Source organism: Pelobates fuscus, chromosome 3 (assembly GCF_036172605.1).
Source record: "Pelobates fuscus isolate aPelFus1 chromosome 3, aPelFus1.pri, whole genome shotgun sequence".
Taxonomy (NCBI): Eukaryota; Metazoa; Chordata; class Amphibia; order Anura; family Pelobatidae; genus Pelobates; species Pelobates fuscus.
This window is the reverse complement of record NC_086319.1, coordinates 339143802-339166803: the sequence shown is the minus strand read 5'-3', so window position 1 is coordinate 339166803 and position 23002 is coordinate 339143802. Positions and strand designations below refer to the sequence as shown.

Below are 23002 nucleotides of genomic sequence, written 5' to 3'. Positions count from 1 at the left end.
TGGTATATCTAGCAGTGTATGTGGCTTCCCTTGAGTGCCTTGCATGGCACACGTGCCATAGGTTGCTGAGCCCTGTTCTAAGCACTATAACCATTACAGCCACCTCATTCCTTGGATACTGGCCACAGTTTTCTTACAATTTGACACTTACTTGGGTCTCCTGGGCAACTGCGGTCCATTGCATGAACAGGGAATTTCCTAGTTCAGCAATAGGTCTATTTCGTCTGTGTTTGGCAATATATGCACGAAATGTATATATCTATAGCAAAAGGGGAATTCTCTCTTTAGATATTTCTCACTTGGAGGCTGTACCAAAGGTAAGTGTGAGACTCCTGCCACCATAACCACTGCCTAAGGTAAGGTGATAACGTGTAGATTCCATGACCATATTTGGTGGTTGTTGCATAATATTTTCTTCCTGATAAACAGAAAAGAGATTCTGAGATTTCTCGTCAAATGAAAGAGGAAAACAAAAGAGCTTCAGAAGAAGAGCTAATCAAAGAAACTAGACGCTATCAGGAGAAGCTACTTTACCAATCCGAGTTGGAGAGACAGTTGGAGGAAAAGGAATTGAAGAAGCAAGATGCATATGAGGAGTTCCTGAGGGAGAAACTGCTGGTTGATGAAATTGTAAGAAAGATCTATGAGGAAGACCTAATGTAAGTATAACCGCTGGCTGGCTTACTATATGGGCGTTTCCAAACTTTATTGCCCCCAACATCTCCTTTGGGTTAGTTAATACATTTAGAATTCTATTTTTTATTTTTACGTTGACTACTTGGGAAACTACACAAACCATTTAAAATACATGCTATTTACGATCACACCTACTTAAAGGAACACTCTAATTTTAGAATTACAAACCTGCATATCTAACATGAGCGATTTCTCCTGGCTATTGAGATTAGTATAAAGTGTGTATATATACTGATCTCCTCCTTGATTACCTTTAAACATAGGTATATATATATCTATCCCGCCAGGGTCAAAACGTCAATCAGGACACAGATTGAATAAACACACTGGATAAAGGAGTGCACATCTTTTCTGTGGGGGGTGTGTGTGTGTGTGTGTGTGTGTATATATATATATATATATAATATACATACATACATACATACATACATACATACATACATTTTGGGGTTTTCATGACACTTGAGTTTGGATCTGTACTTCTCTTCATGCCTGGTAATTCTGATTGCAATTAATCCAATAACTTTTCCAAGAATTGAAAGTCTGCAACCACATTGTCGCTGTTTAAATGATCATTGCTGATTGGAGGATGTATACTGTGCCACTTCTTGAGCGGTTAATACAGCAATGTTTTTGTATATTGTGTCAGTCCTGGAGCAGTTAATACAGCAATGTTTTTGTATATTGTGTCAGTCCTGGAGCAGTTAATACAGCAATGTTGTTGCATACTGTGTCAGTCCTGGAGCAGTTAATACAGCAATGTTGTTGCATACTGTGTCAGTCCTGGAGCAGTTAATACAGCAATGTTGTTGCATACTGTGTCAGTCCTGGAGCAGTTAATACAGCAATGTTGTTGCATACTGTGTCAGGCCTGGAGCAGTTAATACAGCAATGTTGTTGCATACTGTGTCAGGCCTGGAGCAGTTAATACAGCAATGTTGTGGCATACTGTGTCAATCCTGGAGCAGTTAATACAGCAATGTTGTGGCATACTGTGTCAATCCTGGAGCAGTTAATACAGCAATGTTGTGGCATACTGTGTCAATCCTGGAGCAGTTAATACAGCAATGTTGTGGCATACTGTGTCAGTCCTGGAGCAGTTAATACAGCAATGTTGTTGCATACTGTGTCAGTCCTGGAGCAGTTAATACAGCACTATTTACCAGATACTTTATTAGAGGTGAACTCATGGTTTATATGTATGATTTACTGCCAGTCATGCCACTGAAAGCTATCCATTGAAGATCAGTTACATATTTAGCTGTGCACTGCTTAACCCCTTAAGGACACATGACATGTGTGACATGTCATGATTCCCTTTTATTCCAGAAGTTTGGTCCTTAAGGGGTTAAATGGAATTAGCCTCAAATTATGTTAATTAAATAGGACTCAACTGCTTGCAGTGTTTTAATTGGGCATTTCGGAAAGTACACATGTCAAAACTGTGGTTTAAAAAATACACATAGCAATGCTGAGCTTCTGCTTATGTGTGTGTAAAAAAAAAAAATATATATATATATATATATATATATATATATATATAATTTTTTTTAATGAAGACTATTTGTCTGATTATATCTTTACATACTTTTCTTTAATATACAATATATAACAAAAAAGAGAGTAAAAAAGAAAATCCATTCACCGCAGACATGGCATAAAATAAAGCAGAAATTTTGCCTGCTACAAACACCACTTAAAGGAACACTCCAAGCGTCATAACCATAACAATGAGCTACGTGGATACGTTTTTCCTTGGACATTTCGGGCAAATAATGGAATTCAAATTGACCATTCATTTTGAATGCAGTCAATTTTAACAAATTCTTTATTAACACAGCATGTATGTTTAGCCCATTTATTTGCACAAGTTCGGTCCCTATGTCGTATTATTAACTGCAAACACACTCCCTCTTCTCTAAAGGTCTAAATTTTACTTTTAAATCATTTGAAGTGTTTATTTTACATTCTTATACTGAATTGTCAGTTGGTCAAAAACTTATACATCACTTGCATTATTTTAACAGGGAAAGACAACTGAAATTACAAAAAATGAATGCCACAAAGCGATACATTGAAGAATTCAAAGAGCAGCAAACCACATGGAGGAAAATGGAGAGTGAGAAAATGGAGGAGGAGAACCGTAAAATCCTGGCCTTTGCTAACATGCAGCAGAGAAGAGAAGAGGATCGCATGGCCAAAGTCCGAGATAGGGAGGAAAAGAAGAAGGCTCTTCAAGAAATGGTATTTTAACTATTTCACTGTCTCAGTCCAAAACAAGTCAGTGAGAAGCATGTTTCCCCTTTTATAAAAGAATAGGTTCAGGCAGGTCATAGTAACTTCTAGTACTGTTGGGTGTTTTAGAAGCTTCTTAAGTGCAGATGTCACCCAATGTATGAACCATGCATCGTAATAGTAAATAATACATAGGAATTCTGGGACTTCATGATCCATGCAAGCTCCGTGTCTGCTCTGGGAATATACATATGTGTTACTCAAAGCAGAAAGTGTAATTAATACTATAATTTTACATTGTTTAATTTAAACCTATAACCTTAATCTATATTTAGCAGCGTATGGTTCAAAAGATCTAATGCCCAGAATTTATCTTTGCAATAGCAACATGGCAGATTTATGAGACCAACAACAATAGGCTGTGATGGTATTTTATATAAATCTGGCATTAGGACTAAGACAACTTTCCTGTGCTTTCAAAATCACAGAGAGCGATCATCTACAGTTGTGTTGACTATATACATTGTGTCAATCACGAACTTAATCAAATTCAAATGTTTTTTTTTGGAGGGCTGTTTTTAAACAGGCTTATTTTATGAAAAAGTCACTACTTGCTGTAACTGTTATTAATATTATTATATAATATACATATTATTATATTATTAGCTTGCAGATCATATACAGAGAGAGCAACAGCAGAGGGAGGAGCTGGAGAAGATGCGTGAGGAGCTGTACCTTGAAGAGCAAGCTGAGGAGGCCCGGCAGCGAGAAATTGTAAGTGACGCAAACTGCTGTGGTTAACAGACCGTTTTTATAATCTAAATATTTTTTTGGGTACTAGCGTACGGAGCTGGATTGTTCATTTGTTTGAGAATTCATTGATTTTTGCTTAGTAGCAGTCTGTTACACGTCAGGAACTTGATTGGTGAACAACCAGTTACAGATTTGTAAGATTAGTGCTGTCTAATAGGGGATTAGAGCGTTTATTGTTCAGAGATGCTTGCCTTGAGGGAGGTAATGCAGACTTTAAGAGGATAGTGCAAATGCTGCTTTTATGCCTAGTAACAGGATATCTGTTTACCTTTTACACAGCCCATTTAGAGCTCCCACATCTAATCCTTTCATTCTGGAATTATATTTTACCAAAATTCTTGTTTGTAATATATCTCTTCTATATATCTATCTATCATTGCTAAACACAAATACACACACCAGGCAAGCCATAAGACTTTTGCCACAGAAATCTCACTTTAACATTACTCTAACTACTGCAAGGAATCCATGTAGAAAGTGGAATTATGAGGCAAAAATGTGTTTTTGTGTTTTTTTTGTTGAGCTTACCCCTGTTTCTCACCCCTCCTTTTTATTCCTCATTCTCTGGTCCTCTACCAGAGGCCTGGGAGTTTGAGGGTTCTGCACAGTATCTTAGCTGTTCCTAGAACTGCATTCTTCTGCACAGCAATCCCAGATGTCCCACCTGGAATCTGTTGAAGCCACTACCCCAACTTGGGAGTCACAGCCCTGAGTGCTCCTATCACAACTAGGACTACTACTGCCTTCAATTTCCACATCCTTTCTAGTTCTTCTTTCAGTCCTTGATATTTGTCCACCTTCTCATGTTCCTTCTTCCTCATGTTATAGTCACTGGGTATTGCCACATCCACCACAACTGCAGTCTGTCGTTTCTTGTCTACCACCACGATGTCTGGTTGGCCAGCCAGCACTTACTTGTCTGTCTGGATCTTGAAGTCCCACAGAATCGTAGCCCTGTCATTCTCATCTACCCTTTGTGGTATCTCCCATCTGGACTTAGGCAGTTCCAATCAATATTCTGTGCAGATGTTTTGGTACAAAATCCCAGCAACTTGTGTTGTGTGTATGCGGTTTCTGCTCACGTCTTGCATCCGGCTACTAGGTGCTGGTCTGTCTCAGAGGCCTCTTTGCACAGTCTGCACCGTGAGTCTTGCCTGGTGTGGTAGACTCCAGCTTCTATTGATCTGGTGCTGAGTGCCTGCTCCTGTGCTGCTAGGATTAGTGCATCAGTGCTGTCTTTCAGTCCTGCCTTTTCCAACTAATGGTAGGATTTTGTCATGTGAGCCACATCCACTATCTGCCGGTGGTACACCCCATGGAGAGGTTTGTCTTGCCAAGGAACCTCCTCTTTTTCTGCATCCTCTATCTGTGGAAGTCTCAGGCATTACCTTAGCAGTTCATCTTTGGGAGCCATCTTCGTGATGTACTTGTGGATGCTCTGTGTTTTATCCAGGACTGTGGCCTTGACACTCATCAGGCCCCGACCCCCTTCCTTCCGGGAGGTGTACAGTCTCTGGGTGCTGGATTTTGGGTGGAATCCTCCATTCATAGTGAGTAGTTTCCTGGTCTTGACATCCATGGTGACCAGTTCTCTTGGCCAGGTTATTATTCCAGCTGTATTTTACAAAACAGGTAATTAATTTAACGTAACTATTTGTAGTTTACCAAATTATGAATTATTGTGTTTAGAGATATGTAGGGTTTATGGTATTTTTATTGTAAATATGTTTCAATCTCTTTAGGCCGAAATGGAGAAGAAAATCCGTCAGCGTCTTGAATTGCAGCATACCTTTGAAGAGCAAATGGCATTTAAGGAAATTGTGATGAAAGCTGCAAAAGAAGAAGAGGATGCTTTCAGACAGGCCATGCTGGCAAAACTTGCAGAGGATGACCGAATCGAGATGATGAATGCGCAGAAGAGGAGGATGAAATTACTTGAACACAAGAGGGCGGTGGAGAAATTGCTTGAAGACAAACGCAAACACTATATTGCGGAGAGAGTAAGCTACAATTTTAGTTTGAGCAAAGGCAGAGTAATATCTAAATTTGTTTTGGAAACGCATGGTATGATAACTTTTACAATGACATTTATTGTTCTAGTATATACCTGATGATGAGATACTGAGCATGTCAACCAACTATCTCATCCAATTCGTACCTCTCAATTTAGAACAAAATTTGCCTTTTCTAGTCTGGATTCGTAACTTTCAAACTATCAATTCAGCCAGCAAGGGGCCAGGCAACAGGCACCACCTGGGTGACCCTCAATTTTAGTCAAACCACTTGCAAATGGTTTTAACAGAGAACTAGGGGCCCATGTCAGTAGTCTGCTAGAACATAACTGTTACCAAAGCATGTATAGTGTTCGAGATATTTAGTGTTCCTATAAGGTTTCTAGTGATTTTTCACTGTTCCCCATGCATGCTTACATCCCTCTTTCATTTTTTTATTTTAAACAGTAGATATATTACGTAGCATACTGATACATCAATCTGAAAATCTTGTATGAATGCAACCCAGAAAAAACAGACATTAAATCCCTGTCGCATATGTCAAGAAATTAGATTTAAATTTTCATGTAATAGAGTGGAAAAACATGCTAAGTCTCATTTATAATGTGCAGGAGCGGGAACTTCAAGAAAGGCACGAGGAAGAAAGAAGAGAAGCTTTACGTCGTGCCATTGTTGAGGAGGAGAGGCAGAAGCTTCTCAAACAGCATGCTGCTAAGTTGTTGGGATATTTACCAAAGGTAAGCATTTCGTGGGTTCATTTGTGCCACCAAATATGGTATCCTCAAGCTCAGTGGTGTCTGCTTGATCTACACTGTATCTGTCTACTAGCCTCTGTCCAGCTTTTTCCCCAAGAGATGGTGTTTGGTGTATAGATACCATAATTCATACTGAAGGTTGGATATCCTTGCTGTATCTCTCAGACAGCTTCAATTAAAATATATAAAAGTGCTTTCCCCACTATCGTTACAGAAATAGTAACAGTTTTTGTAATGTTAATATCATACAATTTACTATGTGAGACAAAAAAATATATATTGTTATGAATGCTGGTATATCAGATACCCATTCATATTCGGTTCCTCCCGAACTGCCTAGAGCTGAGTGACTATAGCTTGCAGTTCGGGTATCAAGATGAATGTTCTCCAGCTAGAATGCAACATACAAGAAGTCTTTCCCAGCAGTCAATCATATACACAAACATCAGCCTGAACTAGAGGAAGGGTACAACAGGAATGGTTTTATTCAGGCCAACTGCTTGACTTTTTATGCAAGTACCCAGGCACGGGGTTTATAATAACATAGTCCAGGGGCATTCCCCACTGGACCTGAGAGGGCACAGGGACAAATTACATACTGTAGTTACAATGGCTCTCAGGTCCAGGACACTCCCACATAGAATACAATAAGCCTTCCCCTTCACTTTGGAAATAATTATCTCCTAACACAAAAAACACATTTTCAAAAAACCCCAAAAGTACCTTAAACCCCATGGGAACCCCACACAAGTCACATCCCCTGATAGTCCCGATCTGGGGGACCAACATATCCAAAGATCACCCAGATCGGTTCAGGGGTTTGGGAGTTCCATGGAAGTTATAATTTGACCGGTCTCTTTCGGGAAGTCCAACAACCGAACAAATCCACGAACTGTTCCCCTGGCTCATAGGTACCGTTTGTTCCCCTCCTGGCTGGTCGGTGAACAGAAGCAGGTGTTAGCGAAGTTTGACCAGCACTCGGGAAGTCGATGTCCGATTTTAATTCCAGACATTCGTGCGACAAGATGGCGTTTGTTATGCAAATGGCGGCCACACAGAGAGAGCACTTAAAGGGATTCTCCAGTGCCAAGAAAACAAATACTGGCACTGCAGGACCCTGGAGTGCTCTCTCCCTCCCACCCCCCATCCCAAGTTGCTGAAGGGGTTAAAACCCCTTCAATGACTTACCGGAGTCCAGCGCTGATGCCCCGCAATGACCGCGCACTCGCATTAGACCTCCCCACAGGAAAGCATTATTCAGTGCTTTCCTATGGAGATTTTGGCGACGCTGGAGGTCCTCACATAGCGTGAGGATGTCCAGTGACGCTTAAAACACTTTTCGTGGTCTATGAACACTGAAGTCCCTCTAGTGGCTGTCTAGTGTACAGCCACTAGAGGAACCCTGCAAGGTAAATATTGCAGTTTATGAAAACTGCAATAATTACACTTGCAGGGTTAAGGGTAGTGGGATTCGGCACCCAGACCACTCCAATGGGCAGAAGTAGTCTGGGTGCCTGGAGTATCCCTTTAATTCACAGTTTACTTTGAAGTAAATGAGCCAGGGGGGGTGGTCCGTGTTCTGTAGTTTCAACTAACGAACGGGGAAAATTCAAAATACCGAACAAACCGGGTAGTTTCTTCACATATATAGTTTTGGAATTTGTTTTACTTTTGTCGTTCCCAGTAATGCTCTGTAATTTTGCTGGCTGCAGGGAGTTTCATCTATGTGTTAACAAAAAGTCAAATTATTCAGTGACCACAGCATCCCATTTATACATGCCAAAACAAGGCTTTATTCCATTATCAGAAATTGAAAGAACCGGCAATATTTTAACTCCCTTAGAACACTTAAAACATATATTTTTTAAAAGCATATATAAGTCCAGTGTTGCAATCGTTGTCTGTATTATACACACAAGATCAAAATGCTGTTTGAGTGCTGACTAAAGTTATTAACTAAATATTTGCCATTTTAGGAATTATTTAAAAACAATACTATAACAACAAAATTAAGATCTGTGACAATAAGTTGGCGCTATATAAATACACTAATTACGATTGGTAAAGTGCACTACTACAAAGCTTCAATAAGGTACAAAAAACTATTGTGCATTTCCGACTATATAATGGCACTAGACAGGGTTGCCCGCTGTCCCCTTTGCTCTTTGTGCTCGCGTTGGAACCCCTCCTGCAGGCGATACGGAGACATCCACAAGTTAAGGGAGTTAGAGTAGGTGGTAGAGAATTTAAGGTATTGGCATACGCTGATGACGTACTTTTGACACTCACGAGCCCGATGGACTCTATGGAGGCTCTGCAGGACTTAATAACGGAAAATAGGGCAGTGTCGCGTTATAAGACGAATATTTTAAAAAATCCAGTGCTTTACCTGTGGGCGTTGCGGCGGCGGACACGGTATGGCTGTGGACACTTATCACGTGCAACTAGAAAAAGACACTCTAAAATATCTGGGGATTCACTTAAAGGACCACTCTAGGCACCCAGACCACTTCAGCTTAATGAAGTGGTCTGGGTGCCAGGTCCAGCTAGGGTTAACCCATTTTTTTTTATAAACATAGCAGTTTCAGAGAAACTGCTATGTTTATTAATGGGTTAAGCCTTCCCCCAAATCCTCTAGTGGCTGTCTCATTGACAGCCGCTAGAGGCGCTTGCGTGATTCTCACTGTGAAAATCACAGTGAGAGCACGCAAGCGTCCATAGGAAAGCATTGATAATGCTTTCCTATGCGACTGGCTGAATGCGCGCGCAGCTCTTGCCGCACATGTGCATTCAGCCGAATGGGAGGAGAGGAGGAGGAGGAGGATCGGAGGAGGAGAGCTCCCCGCCCAGCGCTGGAAAAGGGTAAGTTTTACCCCTTTTCCCCTTTCCAGAGCCGGGCGGGAGGGGGTCCCTGAGGGTGGGGGCACGAGTGTTTTCCTGGCACTAGAGTGGTCCTTTAACGGACCCAAAGAAACTACATGCTGCTAATTACTCACCGTTATTTAAAACCAATATTGGTGATATGTAAAAATGGAAAGACAAACCCATCTCATGGATAGGGCATATTCACTGTCAAGATGAATATCCTCCTGCGTATCCTATTCCTGTTTTAGGCCTTACCCACTCGCATTACTAAAACCCACCTGGTGCCTTTACAACGGGCAATAGGGTCCTTTATTTGGCAAAACAAAAGACACAGAATATCCAGACAGGTATTATACCGACTAAAGACTAGGGGTGGATTAGGTCTCCCAAACCTATACTTCTATTATTTAGCGAATCAATTGACGGAAGTGGCTATATGGCACTCCCCTCCAGATGGCAGGAAATGGGTGGAAATAGAGTCTCTCATGGTGGGAGCTGACATACCTCAATTTACCATGTGGGTCCCCACGGAGCACAGACCTATGATGAGGGTGACCTCCCCGGCAAACCTCATCTGAACTGGAGAGTAGACGTAATGAAAAAAAGAAAAACCCCTAGACGGATGGTGAAAAATCCTTTAGCTTCGGCATATTTTGCAAAGCTGTACAATGGGTAAACGAAAAAATTTAACTGCAAGTAATTTAGATAAAAGAAGTCTGGCAAAGAGATAACGATGGCAAATGTTTAAATGGGTTTCCAGTCTGCTTATACAGTACATTTAGATCCCTAAAGATACTTTGTAGAGCAGTATCTGGTTTAGCACTGATACAGAAGCTGGGCCCTGTTTAAAAGCTGTTTTCACTAGAGCAATGCTTGACACACATATTATAGAAACACCGAAGCCAGGTATGTTTTGTTTTCAGAATATTACAAAAAAAAATTCCTGACTTGTTTTTTGTTTTTGTTTTTTTAATATAGGGAATATTTAAAGATGAAGGTGACCTTGACATGTTTGATGAAGAATTTCGGAAAACTTTCCAGGAAAGAAGGGCAGGCACGTTTTCAGATGATTACTGGGACTCTTAAACCAAATTATTGTGCATTGGTATATTGTCACCACTAGATGGTGATCTGCTTCTATGTCAACTAAATAGAGATGTGTGAATCTATATGCAGGTTAAAAAAAAAAAAAAAAAATCAAATGTCTTCAGTAATTTATCAAAAATGTGTAACTGACCTGCTGTCTCCTACAGTTTGCTGAACTTCTTTATGGCAAATTAGTATGGAATCCAATAAAAGATACAGTTTGTAGTTTGAATGAATGCAATCTAGACTCATCCCACTGAATTGAGAAAAGGCACAGCAAACCAATAGTGCAAATTTATTTTTATTTGTAAATATTAAATATTTTTTCTCACATACTTCTGAAGTATGAAAGGGTAAGAGCAAATACAGCCATGTATTTTGCATGTCATGTGATGGTAGAACACAAATGATGTACTTCCTCCAATGGGACAAGCGGTCTGAAAGATAAATAGTTACATTTGCTGGGGTATTTGTCCTATTTTCCAGCCTTTCACCCTCTTCCTCTAGTCTAGATCTTTATGTTTGGTTTATAAATAGTTAAATAAAACAAAAGCCCCTCCTACTCATTGTATTAAAACCCTTCTATGTACTTCCAGTTCTTTCTTGTCCCATGATGAATAGCGGTTGGCAGAAGTCTAGTGAGACACATGGGATGCTACCATTGTAAACCAGTGGTTGGAGAGCTGAGAGACTTGGCTCTGATTTGGTGAGGTTATGAAGCACAGAATGAGTGAGATTTTTTAGCATTGTGGTTCCCAGCATGCTAAGGAGGTGGTCCCGGGTGGCCTGCCTATCAGATATAGGCTTTGCGCATGTGCACTGCAGGAAACCTATGCCCCTATGTGGAAGAAAAACCATACACGTTCAATCTTGCTAATAAAAATGCCCATTTTTATTAATCCAGAATAAGAAAACCAATAATTAAAAACATTTTACATACCATTAAATGTAATATTACTCGTCGGAAAGGTTATCAATGAAAACATCACTTACTTTGCTCTGAGAGGCAGAATAAAAAGTTAACAAATAATCCCAATATAAAGTGACATCCTGGGTATGCTTGACTTCACAGAACTGCAGGGACTAATGTCTGAACAGTCAAAGACAAGACCCAGAGAAAACACGTTTCATAAAAATCTTTAGAGCTTCCGTGACGATTAACCAATTTGGTAGGAAGCTTTAGCTGGTCTAGGTCTATAATGTAAGGACTCTTTCTTGTTCCATTACCATCACAAAGCAATGTAGATAAATGTAAAATATGAAATATGGTCCCTTTGTCTCAGGGATTACCAATTAAGTCCTTGACAAACACTAATGATCTAGGCTTTGCCAGTATTACCATAGGAATGGAATTGCCCAACTATGGATTGTTGGTGTGCCTTGGACTAGGTTGGGAACCAATTTGTCATATCTAAATTTATATCTGAATTCTAATTACATCTCAAATAGAAAGCTGCCCTTTACATTTATTATGAAATTAATGATGCGATACTACCATACATTTAAGTTATACCTGCCATAGTACACATAAATATACTTATAGGAACATCCCAAGCACCATACCCACTACAGGCCACCTAGTCATGGCGCTAGAATGCCCTGACTCTCTCCTTGCTAGGAGTTTCCATTAGTGCTCCTAAACCAAGCCCTGCAAACCTGCCAGCTCATTGGTCTGCAGAATATATTGGTGCTATATATAAATAACTGTAATTGATCGATCTCAGCCAGGTAAGTAGTCAAACATTACTAGACACTCACATTGTAGGGAAAGCACCATAACTACTGCAGAAGTCATTGCTATTGTCTTGGGGTGTTCATTTAATATCTATCTAATAATTCTATTAATATCTAATTTATTTCTATGGAATTATATATTCATTGCCTATAGGGTCACATTTCAGTTAAAGCATGACATGTCGCCATTCAACAGTACAATACAAAACTTATTTTTTCTAGCATAATCAATGAACATTGCGTACCAGCACTAATATTGTTTTATTTGTAAAGTAATACTATAGCATTAGGAATACCAACGGTATAGTTTTACCTTTCAGCCCTCGACACGCCGATCACCATCCTGCTGGCATGCCTCTGCTCTGTGGCTGAGATCAAAGCAATCAATGATTTTCAGCCAATCCAAAGCTTTTCCATAGGAAAGCATTGGAAGGCTAGCGTGCTTGAAACCATCTGACTGAAAGAGCAGATTTTCACAATGCTATTTTGATGGAAGTGCCTCTAGTGGCTGTCAGACTGCAGAATGGCAATGTTTTGACGACAGAGCATGGTACCCAGATCACTTCATTGAGATGAAGTAGTCTGGGTGCCTATAGAGTCCCTTTAATGGTTATTTTGTAAATGTGCATGTACAATTTTACTAATTAAGTCATAATAGTGAGAGCACGAGACTTATGAAAGATGACCTTAAGAATTTCCCCACTCCAGAGCCTTCATAAATTCTTCTTCTGTAAATGAAAGCATCTTTGCAGATTCTATGTGCATCTATAAAATAAAAATAGTTTAAAAGAAAATCAGGTTAAATAATACTTAATCGTGAAGTCCCCCCAACCCCTTTCGGATTTATTTACAAATATCTGAATAAAATGTATCTTTCCACATTTTAGATAAGTGAACAACTATATTAATACATTAAAGGGCAATCCACCTCTGAGCAGTTCCACTCAGAAAGAAAAATAAAAAGAGTCACTGTCACCCCTATTGAGATTTTTTTCACCCCAAGCTGTGATCTTGATCAGAGTCCAACAAACTGCTTTGAGTACCGGAATTTCCGGAGGTTGTAGGACCCTACCATTTCCAGGAGCTTGCAGCATCACATTTACTTTAGAGACAGTTTCAGTTTGACATTCCATTACAGAATGATTTTCTAAGCATACGTGAGCATAAAAGTGCTTGTAACCAGGGGGTTCCAGTTCCAGGGTAAATGTTATCATCCCTCTCGCCTATACTGACTTGCAGTATACCATATGCCATGCCCTATGTTCAGTCATAACATGTTATATAAATCATACTGTGACACCAAATCTTTGAAGTAATTCATGCATTATATAAACCTATATTCATGAACTCAAGCCATGGTTTATTACTTCTGGATCCACAGTAATACCCCCAACACTGTGCTCTGTGATTAATTCCAAATGTTAGTCACTAATTATGTAATTGGAGATTAGATTTCACAGTATTACAGGCTACAAGTGGGGTAATAAAGAAATGGTACCAAAATGAAACCCGGGACATTTAATGATCCCACTCTGTGCTCTAGCCCGGTTTATTTTGGTGTAGGTGGTTAAACCAGGCTAACACAGCTTAAAGTGAGATTTGTATGGGGACTTTGGCATATTTGTGGATTAAAATAGAAATTAGGTTAACACATTAAAACTGGAAACTGTACAGAAGTTAAAATGGAATTACAGGATTAAGGCAAACAACACCCCAGCTTGGAAAAGTTCCCCACCTTTTGAAGCTCTATTTCAGCTTAAAATGTTAAATTCCCATGTCCGTTTTCCATATTTTCACTGTTAAACACACAGTTATGCACTTATACGGCCACATTTTTTATATTTCTAAAATTAGTTGTTTTACCTTTTGTCTTTTTAAAATGTCTATTAATTTAAGCTGTTTTTTAAATGCAGCTAATAAATCACCCTTCTGTTTCTCCAACTTCTTGTTTTCAAGCTTTAATTCTTCAATTTTTATCCGCTCCTGGTTAACATTTTCCTATAAGAGACAACAGTATTCATTGTAAAACGGTTGATCCTTTTTAGAAAAATAAATAGTATTGGACCTGGCTGCAGTCATAAAGGCTCAACCTAAGGAAGAGATTTGTGCGCTCTGTATACCTAGCTCTAATACGTGCAAAACCCCACAATATGGAGCTGGAGGGAGTAGTTTCTTTTCAAGGAGGGACTATGTATGTTTCCCCTGGGGATTTACGGTTATATACTAATACCTATGTTCTCTGTTTGACTCTGTGCTGGGGAGGTCTAGTTTCCATTCTGGGGACTCTTAGAATAACAGCTCTGCAGTAATCTATACCTAGATATTTTTAAGCTATTCTATGCTATCTCTTTAACATACTCTCAGCTCTGACACTGTGTTTGCCTCGTGTCCATGTTCCCTCCTCACCTACCCAGTACCAACACTCTAATCCTGTGAACTCTCTTTCTCCTATGCTGGTTGATTCCTAAATCCCACGACTCCATATTCCTAATGGTCTCATGGCCAGTGTTCCTGAAAGCAGTCCATATAACCTTGCTTTGTTGTGTATATCTAATGTCAGACTCCTGGTACGTGTAATGGGGATGCCAATGATCTGTTTCTGATTTTGCTGCTGTAATCAAATCCACCGTTCTAGATTAGTTTATTGGAGTCTTCACCTGTGTGTGAATCCGGTGTTCCGGATCCCTAGCATTGTATTTCCATGCCTTACAAATGGGTTTACTATTCTAGGCAAAAATAATGGACTCTGCTTATCACTTAGATTCAATATACAGGACTGGCAATGTAGTTCTTCCACCATTCTCTCTGCAAAAGTTCCCAGCCTTGCTTGTACATATCTGGGATCTGTGAGAATGGTTCATATGAAGAAGAGGGTCTCTTCACCTTCACCTCCGTTAAGCTCAATACCAATACACTCAGAATATCAGCTTTGTCACAGAAAGAAATGACATGCACGGACCCTAAAACAGCTGCCAATGGCCTCAAAACATGTCTGAAAGCAACAGGCAGGTAAAAAAAATAACCTGAAAGGCTCCAGAGAGGAAAATAGAAGAAATCGGAGCTGTGTTGCCTAGCAACATCAGCTCAGTGTTTGAAAAGCATTTCCTAGGCACAGCTAACTACTTTAGCAGCGACTGTGCACACAACTACTATAAGATAGCTTGGCTGAAATGTCTTCCACCCTGTGCACAGAGTGTAAATAAACAGAGGAAATAATGCCACCACATCATGCTTAAAATGCAGCTCTCTGTCCCATTCTGTATAGGAGACAGGTCTGCATTTTGTCTCTTCATCCATCTCTGAAACATTTGCTGAGTTTAAAAAGGGCCAGCACCAGTGAAATGGCCCCTTTCTATTTTTATTTATTTATTTATTTTTAAAGCAGATTCCCAGTCTATCTCACCCAGTATACCAAATCTGCCCCCAAACAGAGCCACCAATTGTAAGAGTGAATGTGCCGGTTTGAATTTTAGAAGTAAAAAATTGAGCAGGGATCCTTTTAACGTTATGTTTACCTGATGCAGGAGACTATATGTTCTCCCATTTACAAATAAGGTTTGGTTTTGGACCCACTATTAAAGAAGCCTTTCTTTCTTACATTATTACGGTATTGAAAGGGACATCCAAATAGTTCTAATATTTCAGTTTTTTGTTTGTTTTTTTGCAATATTACAATCATCTTATTAGATTTCATTAATTTACAGACCGTTACTCCAAGCACCATGACCACTTCAATGATTTCAAGTGCTCATAGTGCCATAAGTCTATATATGCAGCGTTTTTAAAGAGAATATCTGGAGATTACCCCACCTAGCGCTGCATCAAGGAGGTGTTATCAGCCAGTCCAAGAAAAGAATGCCAAGTCGGTTAATGTCAATTCTCATTGCACAGAATGTCAGTTATTGGCTGAGGGTGGTAAGCGGACTATCTCAGCCAATGAACGGTAATGGCCACAGCTTCTAGATTCTGCAGAAGCAGGGAGCCCTGGAGCTTGTTATAGGGTAAACCATAAGTTATGAAGCCAGGAGTACCCTGACCAAGTTCCCTGTTAGGGAAAGGAGATATTTGAGGAGTGCAGAAGGCCCTGCTCAAACAAGCTTACAATCTATCAGGATTTGAGGTGGACAGATATATATTGTCAGGTGTCCTGACTGGGATGTGAATCTAACCAGCCAACATATGATGCCAATATGGTTATGATGCTTGGAGTGACCCTTAAAAGGAACCTCCATGGGGGCGGGGCCTGACAGCCAAGATGGCCGGACGTGCATTCTGAATCCTCCAGCACCAGCAGACACGAATCCACTAATCCTGCCCAAACCACAGGGGATAGCAACTTATGGTGCTTGGAGCAAGATGCAGTACCTCACAGGAATCAAAGCGATACCAGCCCGGCACCGATCCGACCTGGTAAAGCCTGAACCGGCCATGCGGCCTAAAACGGAGCGGAGCCTGCAGCATGGGGGAGGCGGCCGATCACCCGGCAAGGGACCCGCTCCCACACGAGACACACGCACAGCCCTGCTACCCCCCCATGGACCGGCGGGGGTTATCCCGGTCCTCGCTGGGGACGGTCACCACCCCCAACCAAGCGACAAAATCAGCAGAAAAGCAACCATGCATGGGCTCACCCAAGATGGCGACTGAGGGGCGGCCCGCGAAGAGGAGAACCCGCATCAAACCGCCTATACACACTCTAGAGTTCTTTGACCGGCTTGGCGCAAGCCTCTGGTCGGCACTCCACACTAAAGGCCAGACCTTCAAGATGGTACTGGAACAAGCAGTGGCGTGGATACGCCCTACGACCCGACGCCACTTAAACAGACACCCGCCAGCGGCTCCCAGGACAGCCACCCGACGGTGGCTACGCCAAGCACCCAAACGGCAGAAAATATCAATACAGCTCCCGGGCGCCAGCTCCCGCTTGCAGGTACACCAGAAGGGGACCACCCTTCAAGCCAGAACCACTTTTCGCCCAGGGACATCTGCAACCTGCAAAGCGGCGCCATACCGCATGAGCAAACACCCGGACCCCTGCACCAGAGAGAACAAGGCTGCTAAGCCGGCCTCCCGCACAAGCTGCTCACAAGCTCCAAGAGCCGACGTCCAACCAGACCCGCATATTCCCTCTCACAGCACGGCTACACACCGGAGAACAGCAACCATGATCGACGACGCCAAGACCCCAGGGGACTTTTCGGTATGTGCCCGGCCAGAGCCGAACACTGGTGTAGGCTGACGCTCACTAACTCTCACTGCCGCACGGCGGCCTGGACTGCTGTCATGCTACCACATCTATGCAGCCATTGAGGACTATGTCCCGCCAATTTTTAATTTTTAATTTTAATTTTTCATGCCTTACATCCCTGCGACAGGCGAATGATAGAAAGGTTATGATTTGTTTTTACAACGTACTGTTTAAATATTACAGAATTGAAATGTACACTTATAATCATCCTGGTATTGTTTAGCCTGCCTAGCTTGTTTAGCCTATGTAACACTATTCTATCTTCCCTAAGGCGCATTGTGTGTTTGAAGTTTCAACCGTGCATAGTGGACCGTATGCCACAAACGTAGGCAATATGTTTTTATTAGGGTTTTACTTTCTTTCGGTGTACCGTACCTACTCCACTTGAATATCCTGGCCTAATCTACTTAACCATCATCACACTCAGACCGCGGCTGTGCTTAAATATGTTTACAGATTAGATCCCCCAAAAATTGAGCACGCCTGATTACTAGCTACTGGTACAACTATGAAAACCTGCATGTTTATAGCATATCTACTAACATAATTGAGGCAGGAAAGATTAGGAACTAACTAAACATACTGTGATAACTAGCCCGCTCTCTAAACATTATACTGCCGGACTGTCTGACCTGACGTATTTACTTACCTGCCTTTAACACAACGTTTAAGCTAGTGTTTAACATTGAATTTATAAAGCCTGTAACTCTTAGCATATGTGATTGTTTCTGCCACTGTTGTGAGTTCAACTTTTGAAATAAGCCTGTAATCAAAAAAAAAAAAAAAAAAAAATGCGCTAATGCCCATGCCACTGTTTTGAATGTTTGGTATACATGAGCACTATGTTGTGGCGTCTGTATTGTTATTGTACTCACCTGCGCAACCAAAATAAAGATTTTTAAAAAAAAAAAAGGAACCTCCATAATGGAGTAGATACATTATTTTCAATGAAATGCATATATATAGATTGTGCATTAAAAAAGCAAATAGAAAACAAAAGAAAATTAAAAAATATATATATGTAAAACAAGATACATTGGTTGTGCCCATATCTGCTGCATAGCACCAAGGAACGATTTGAATATTTTGGCTTTCCTATATAAACACATGGTGTCTAGTGTGTGCAATATGTCCATATTTAACACACTTGTAATGAAAACATAATAATGAATACACTACCACCACAATGATACCTTGTTATTTTGTTTTAGTAGATTCAACTCGGTTTTGTATTTGTCCACTTCTTCAAGAGCCCGGTTCAAGCGTACTTCTGTGGCGCTGTGACTTGTCACAGACTGCTTCTGTATTCTATTAAGATTTTCTATTTCCTGAATAAAGTTAAGAGGAAAATATAGTTATTATATAAATTTCCAAATGTTGCACAACTGAAGCCAAAGTAACAAAAAGAACTGCCTAACCATTACTTATGTATTTAAGTTAATCTGTCATCTAAAAAGATGTGTGGATGACATGTTTGCCTTCAGGTAGCTAACCAAGGCCATGATTTAATAAGCTTCCTAAATGATTCACTATTGTTAGAAGAACTTTTAAAAATGATTTATCTACAAAAATTACCCATAGACTTTAATGGTGACTTCTATAGATAAACCATTTGGAACGGTATTGTATAATTTGGAAAGAGTTTTACATGGAGGACCAAGCACACAATTATGAGAAGAACCGCCTCTTCCACATCCAAGATGGTGTCTGGAAATGGACTGGATTGCCAAATCAACTACACAGCATCCCAAAATGTTGGTGCATGCTGGGAGCTGTAGGATTCTGCAGTCTCATGCACCTACTCCATTCCATTTATTGATGCCTGATTGAGAAAGTCAAAAATATAAATATTTGGATTCATATTCATCATGTGCTACCGGTTTGAGAAGTGAAATCTATAGATTTTTTATATTCTAAATTATAGACACCAAGTCACGTTAGCGAAGACAGAACAATTAAGGACTTTGTAAACCATTTGACACCACTGTATTCTGAACACATATTCATGTCTTTTAGGTGGAAATTGGGTGTTAACACTACGCCCCAATTTAAATTACAGGCAACATTTTGTGGACAGGTATTTAAAAATATATATAAATTAAACTCTTTAATCTTATTCTGGTAAAGAAAAAAATATTGTAAAAGAAAACCCTTGTTAACAAACATGTAAGAACCCTCAACTTGCTTATGTTTTGAGAGCACTTCCTTCCTCCCACATATAAGGCCAGGGACGTGGACCCCTGGTCCTAATTAATAAAAGTAAAATAAATGAGCCAGTACCTGCAACAATTCCCCTTCCATGCTATAGTGCCATGGAATAGGTGGGGGCTGTGTGGATTAATTGCTCTGTCATTCTCTGTACAAATTGTTCCATCTTAATGAAGTGACTTGGGAGCATAGACACTGCTCCTGCACTATTGCTTCTCACAGGAAAGCAGTAGATTGGCAAATCACAGCGATTGGTGTGCATATATCTCCATTTACATAGATAGATGGGAGAAAGCTGAACTTGGTGAACACATCTCTTTTCAGCCTGTTTTTGCTGTTGATCCAAAAGAAGGCAAATAAATCCAGTTTAGAAGCCGTTTCCAATTTTGGAACAAACTAGGAAAAGCTTCCTTCTTAACCCCAAAATGGCAGCCACGTCTCTCAAGAAACAAGTTACCCCACATATTAAAATGATATTATTGAATATTATGCATTTGCAATCTTAATGATTTCAGCAGGGATGGATTGGGCTACAATAGGGAGGCTATCAAGGTGCTAGGAGAGGAAAAAAAAGTTGAGAGTTTAAAACATGCAGGGTTACCGTATTTACTAAAATCTGAATTTTCCCAAATTAAATCCAAATGGAAAAACAGCTGATTTGGAAAAATCCTCAGAGAGTGTCCCTTTAATCCTAAACAAGATGTGAGGGGGTACATGGACTGGCTGGCTATAGTTACATGTAGAAATCTAGGTTGAAAAAATAAGTCTATGAAGTTCAACCTTTAACCCACTAAGGACAAAGCTTCAGATTGCTTGTTTTGTACATAAGGCCTCAAGGAATGTTTGCTGCATGCTTTCAACTGAAATGTCCATATTTGTTATTTATTGCACCAACATATATTATAAACTGTTTTTTTAAAGGACAAAACTGGCTTTAATTTGATGTAACATTTATATATACTAATTTATTATATTAAAATGAACACTTTTTCACAGTTTTGGCAATAATACTGTGTGCATAATTAGTGCAGCGTATGAAACGCAATTCATGTGTTGATATACAGTGTGTATTGGATTTCAGTTTATTTTTGGTAATTACAAGCCACAATACACAAGGAGCAAAATACAGATTTGAATGTGGAGTGATTGTAGAAGTTGGTACGTTTGTCTTGAAAGTTAAATAGCCATCACAGAAAACAAAATTGACACACAAAGGTATATACGTATTTATATAAAGACATCATAGGCTATTGTTGACACTTTTTTAATGAAACTATTAATACGACCATCTCTGCTAAATATTGCAGTAGAATTGTGTTTATTCTGTTTTTTTTTTTTTTTTTTTACATATACACATGTAACAAGGGGGGTTTAAATGTGCATTTCATAAACCTGATGTGGGCTACTCCAGTAAAAATCCTTTAAATTGTATTCACTTACATCTTCTGAGGACTACAATTCCCCCATTGTATGCCTTTGCCACTATCATGTGACATATAGGATACCTGACCACTTCAGTTTTTACAGTTTGTTTTTGATACATAGATTTGATGGGCCTATGACTCATTTTGGGGCATTAAAGCAGTTTGATTGTGGAAATTACCTCAGGGCCTATCACAAAATAGTTGCCAGCCCAGTATCACCGTGGCGGAGCATGATCTCTCAAACATGATTACTTAAATTGATTTAAAAGGGCTGTTATGCAGCTCTCACTTGGAGCGCAGCACAGAGCTCATCTGTTATTCTGGGAGTCTCAGGTATCTAATGAACATCCATGACTGAATAATTCCATCATGCGCCAATTTGAGGTTAAAATACATCTTTTTATCCTGTTGGTCCAATAAAATAATTGACTTAAAGTTTACTTTATTCACTGTGCAAATGCTCTTGCTACTCATACCTCTCTAACAGTCCAACATCTTCATGTCATTCCGTGGCAGTGTAGCCACTATGTGCATTGCTTTCTCTGTCCATAGCTACATGATAAGAGCAAGCTTCTGCCTGCTAGCAAGAAGGGGATCAGAGGAGTGTACACAAGGGAGGATTCACAATTTGCATTTAGTGAGAGAGGAGATGAGAGCCATGGGGATTGCAAGACGGACAGATAGACATACAGTGTGTAAAACATATCCTACAAGTGTCCCTCCAGTATTCCCCTAACCAGATACATGTCACTTAGCAGGTATGGCTGAAATTCTGGCAGGTATAGCGTTTTCTATCTACAGGATTTTGTAATTAGTTCTATCATTAATCATCAGCACCAAGCCCAATAGGTTTTTAATCTAGCACTGGAACTACTGGCTGTGCAGCCTCCCCAGTGGTAGAAAGGTATTGGGGACCATTGAAAGTCTTTTACAGTCAAGCATAATAATTATATTTTTAAATGATGTTGTTCACTGCACATCATGGAGGGTCCCTGCACGAATATGCAGCTATACCAAGCAAGAAGTGCTGGACTGCACAGATATGATTCTGCAATTCCACTGTACTACTTCTCTAGCCACACATAGGATACTGCTGTGAAGAACACATGCAGAGTCTTATCAATGTTACCAAGGACATCACTCAAGGCATGGCAACAGTACCATCTCCAGTGGAAGGAGAGGCTAGAAATATGGAAGTGTGGGGAAGGAGGGCGTAGGGAGAAATGGGGAGAGACACGTGGGGCTGGAAATATGGAGATGGGCAAGATAAAATGGAGAGACAAATATTAAAACGTGAGTGACATAATATAGAGACAAATAACAGGGAGGGAGAATGGCAAGGGCCAGGTGGGGCTGCGATAATTGAGTGGGGGGTGAAAAAAAAAAAACCCGAGAGAGACAGGTGGGACTGGACATATGGAGCAACAGGTAAGTGTGATAATACAGAGAGACAAGGGGGAATAAAGGTGTGGTAGGAAAAAGGTGTGGAGGGATTTGGAGTATTATTTGACCATCTGCTGTATGAGAGGGGGCACAAAATTCTTTCACTGGGGCCCACGGTTCCCTAGTTCGGCCACTGCCCAGTCTGTTTATATATATCTGATCTCATCTGGTAATTCAAGTCTCTACCAGAGTAGCACTCTACTTGACAAACAAAATTCCAAAACGGTTACTTCGGGGCATCTGCTTCAACATGAACTTGGATGAGTCATTACTATCTTCTGAACCAGTTCAGAGGGTGACAGAGCTTTTAATTACACAAAGCAGTCTGTCTTTTCCCAGTGATCGAAGGACACTTGATTTTTATTTATTTATTTTTAAATTACCGGTTGCTCCTAACGGCATTAACAAATTCCAATAAGCTCACCTTGCTTACTGAGAAATGTAGATCTGCCAAAGTGAATTTCAGAATTTATATTTATCACG

The 23002-nt window shown here is 40.2% G+C and overlaps 2 protein-coding genes across 2 annotated transcripts in view; one reads left to right on the top strand and one right to left on the bottom strand.

Moving 5' to 3' along the window:
• The window catches only part of MNS1 (meiosis specific nuclear structural 1), a 29702-nt gene extending 18999 nt beyond the window's left edge, over window positions 1-10703 (top strand). Inside the window, exons 5-10 of the mRNA XM_063449086.1 lie at window positions 430-659; window positions 2724-2940; window positions 3598-3705; window positions 5487-5744; window positions 6368-6493; window positions 10355-10703. Of these exons, the coding sequence (XP_063305156.1) occupies window positions 430-659; window positions 2724-2940; window positions 3598-3705; window positions 5487-5744; window positions 6368-6493; window positions 10355-10462 (1047 nt within the window). The 3' untranslated portion in view covers window positions 10463-10703. The remainder of the gene's footprint in view (window positions 1-429; window positions 660-2723; window positions 2941-3597; window positions 3706-5486; window positions 5745-6367; window positions 6494-10354) is intronic.
• A 2136-nt stretch (window positions 10704-12839) lies between these two features.
• TEX9 (testis expressed 9) overlaps window positions 12840-23002 on the bottom strand; it is a 41660-nt gene continuing 31497 nt past the window's right edge. Inside the window, exons 10-12 of the mRNA XM_063445704.1 lie at window positions 18638-18772; window positions 14060-14194; window positions 12840-12961 (exon numbers count right to left, since the gene is read on the bottom strand). Coding sequence (XP_063301774.1) covers window positions 12884-12961; window positions 14060-14194; window positions 18638-18772 — 348 coding nt within the window. The 3' untranslated portion in view covers window positions 12840-12883. The remainder of the gene's footprint in view (window positions 12962-14059; window positions 14195-18637; window positions 18773-23002) is intronic.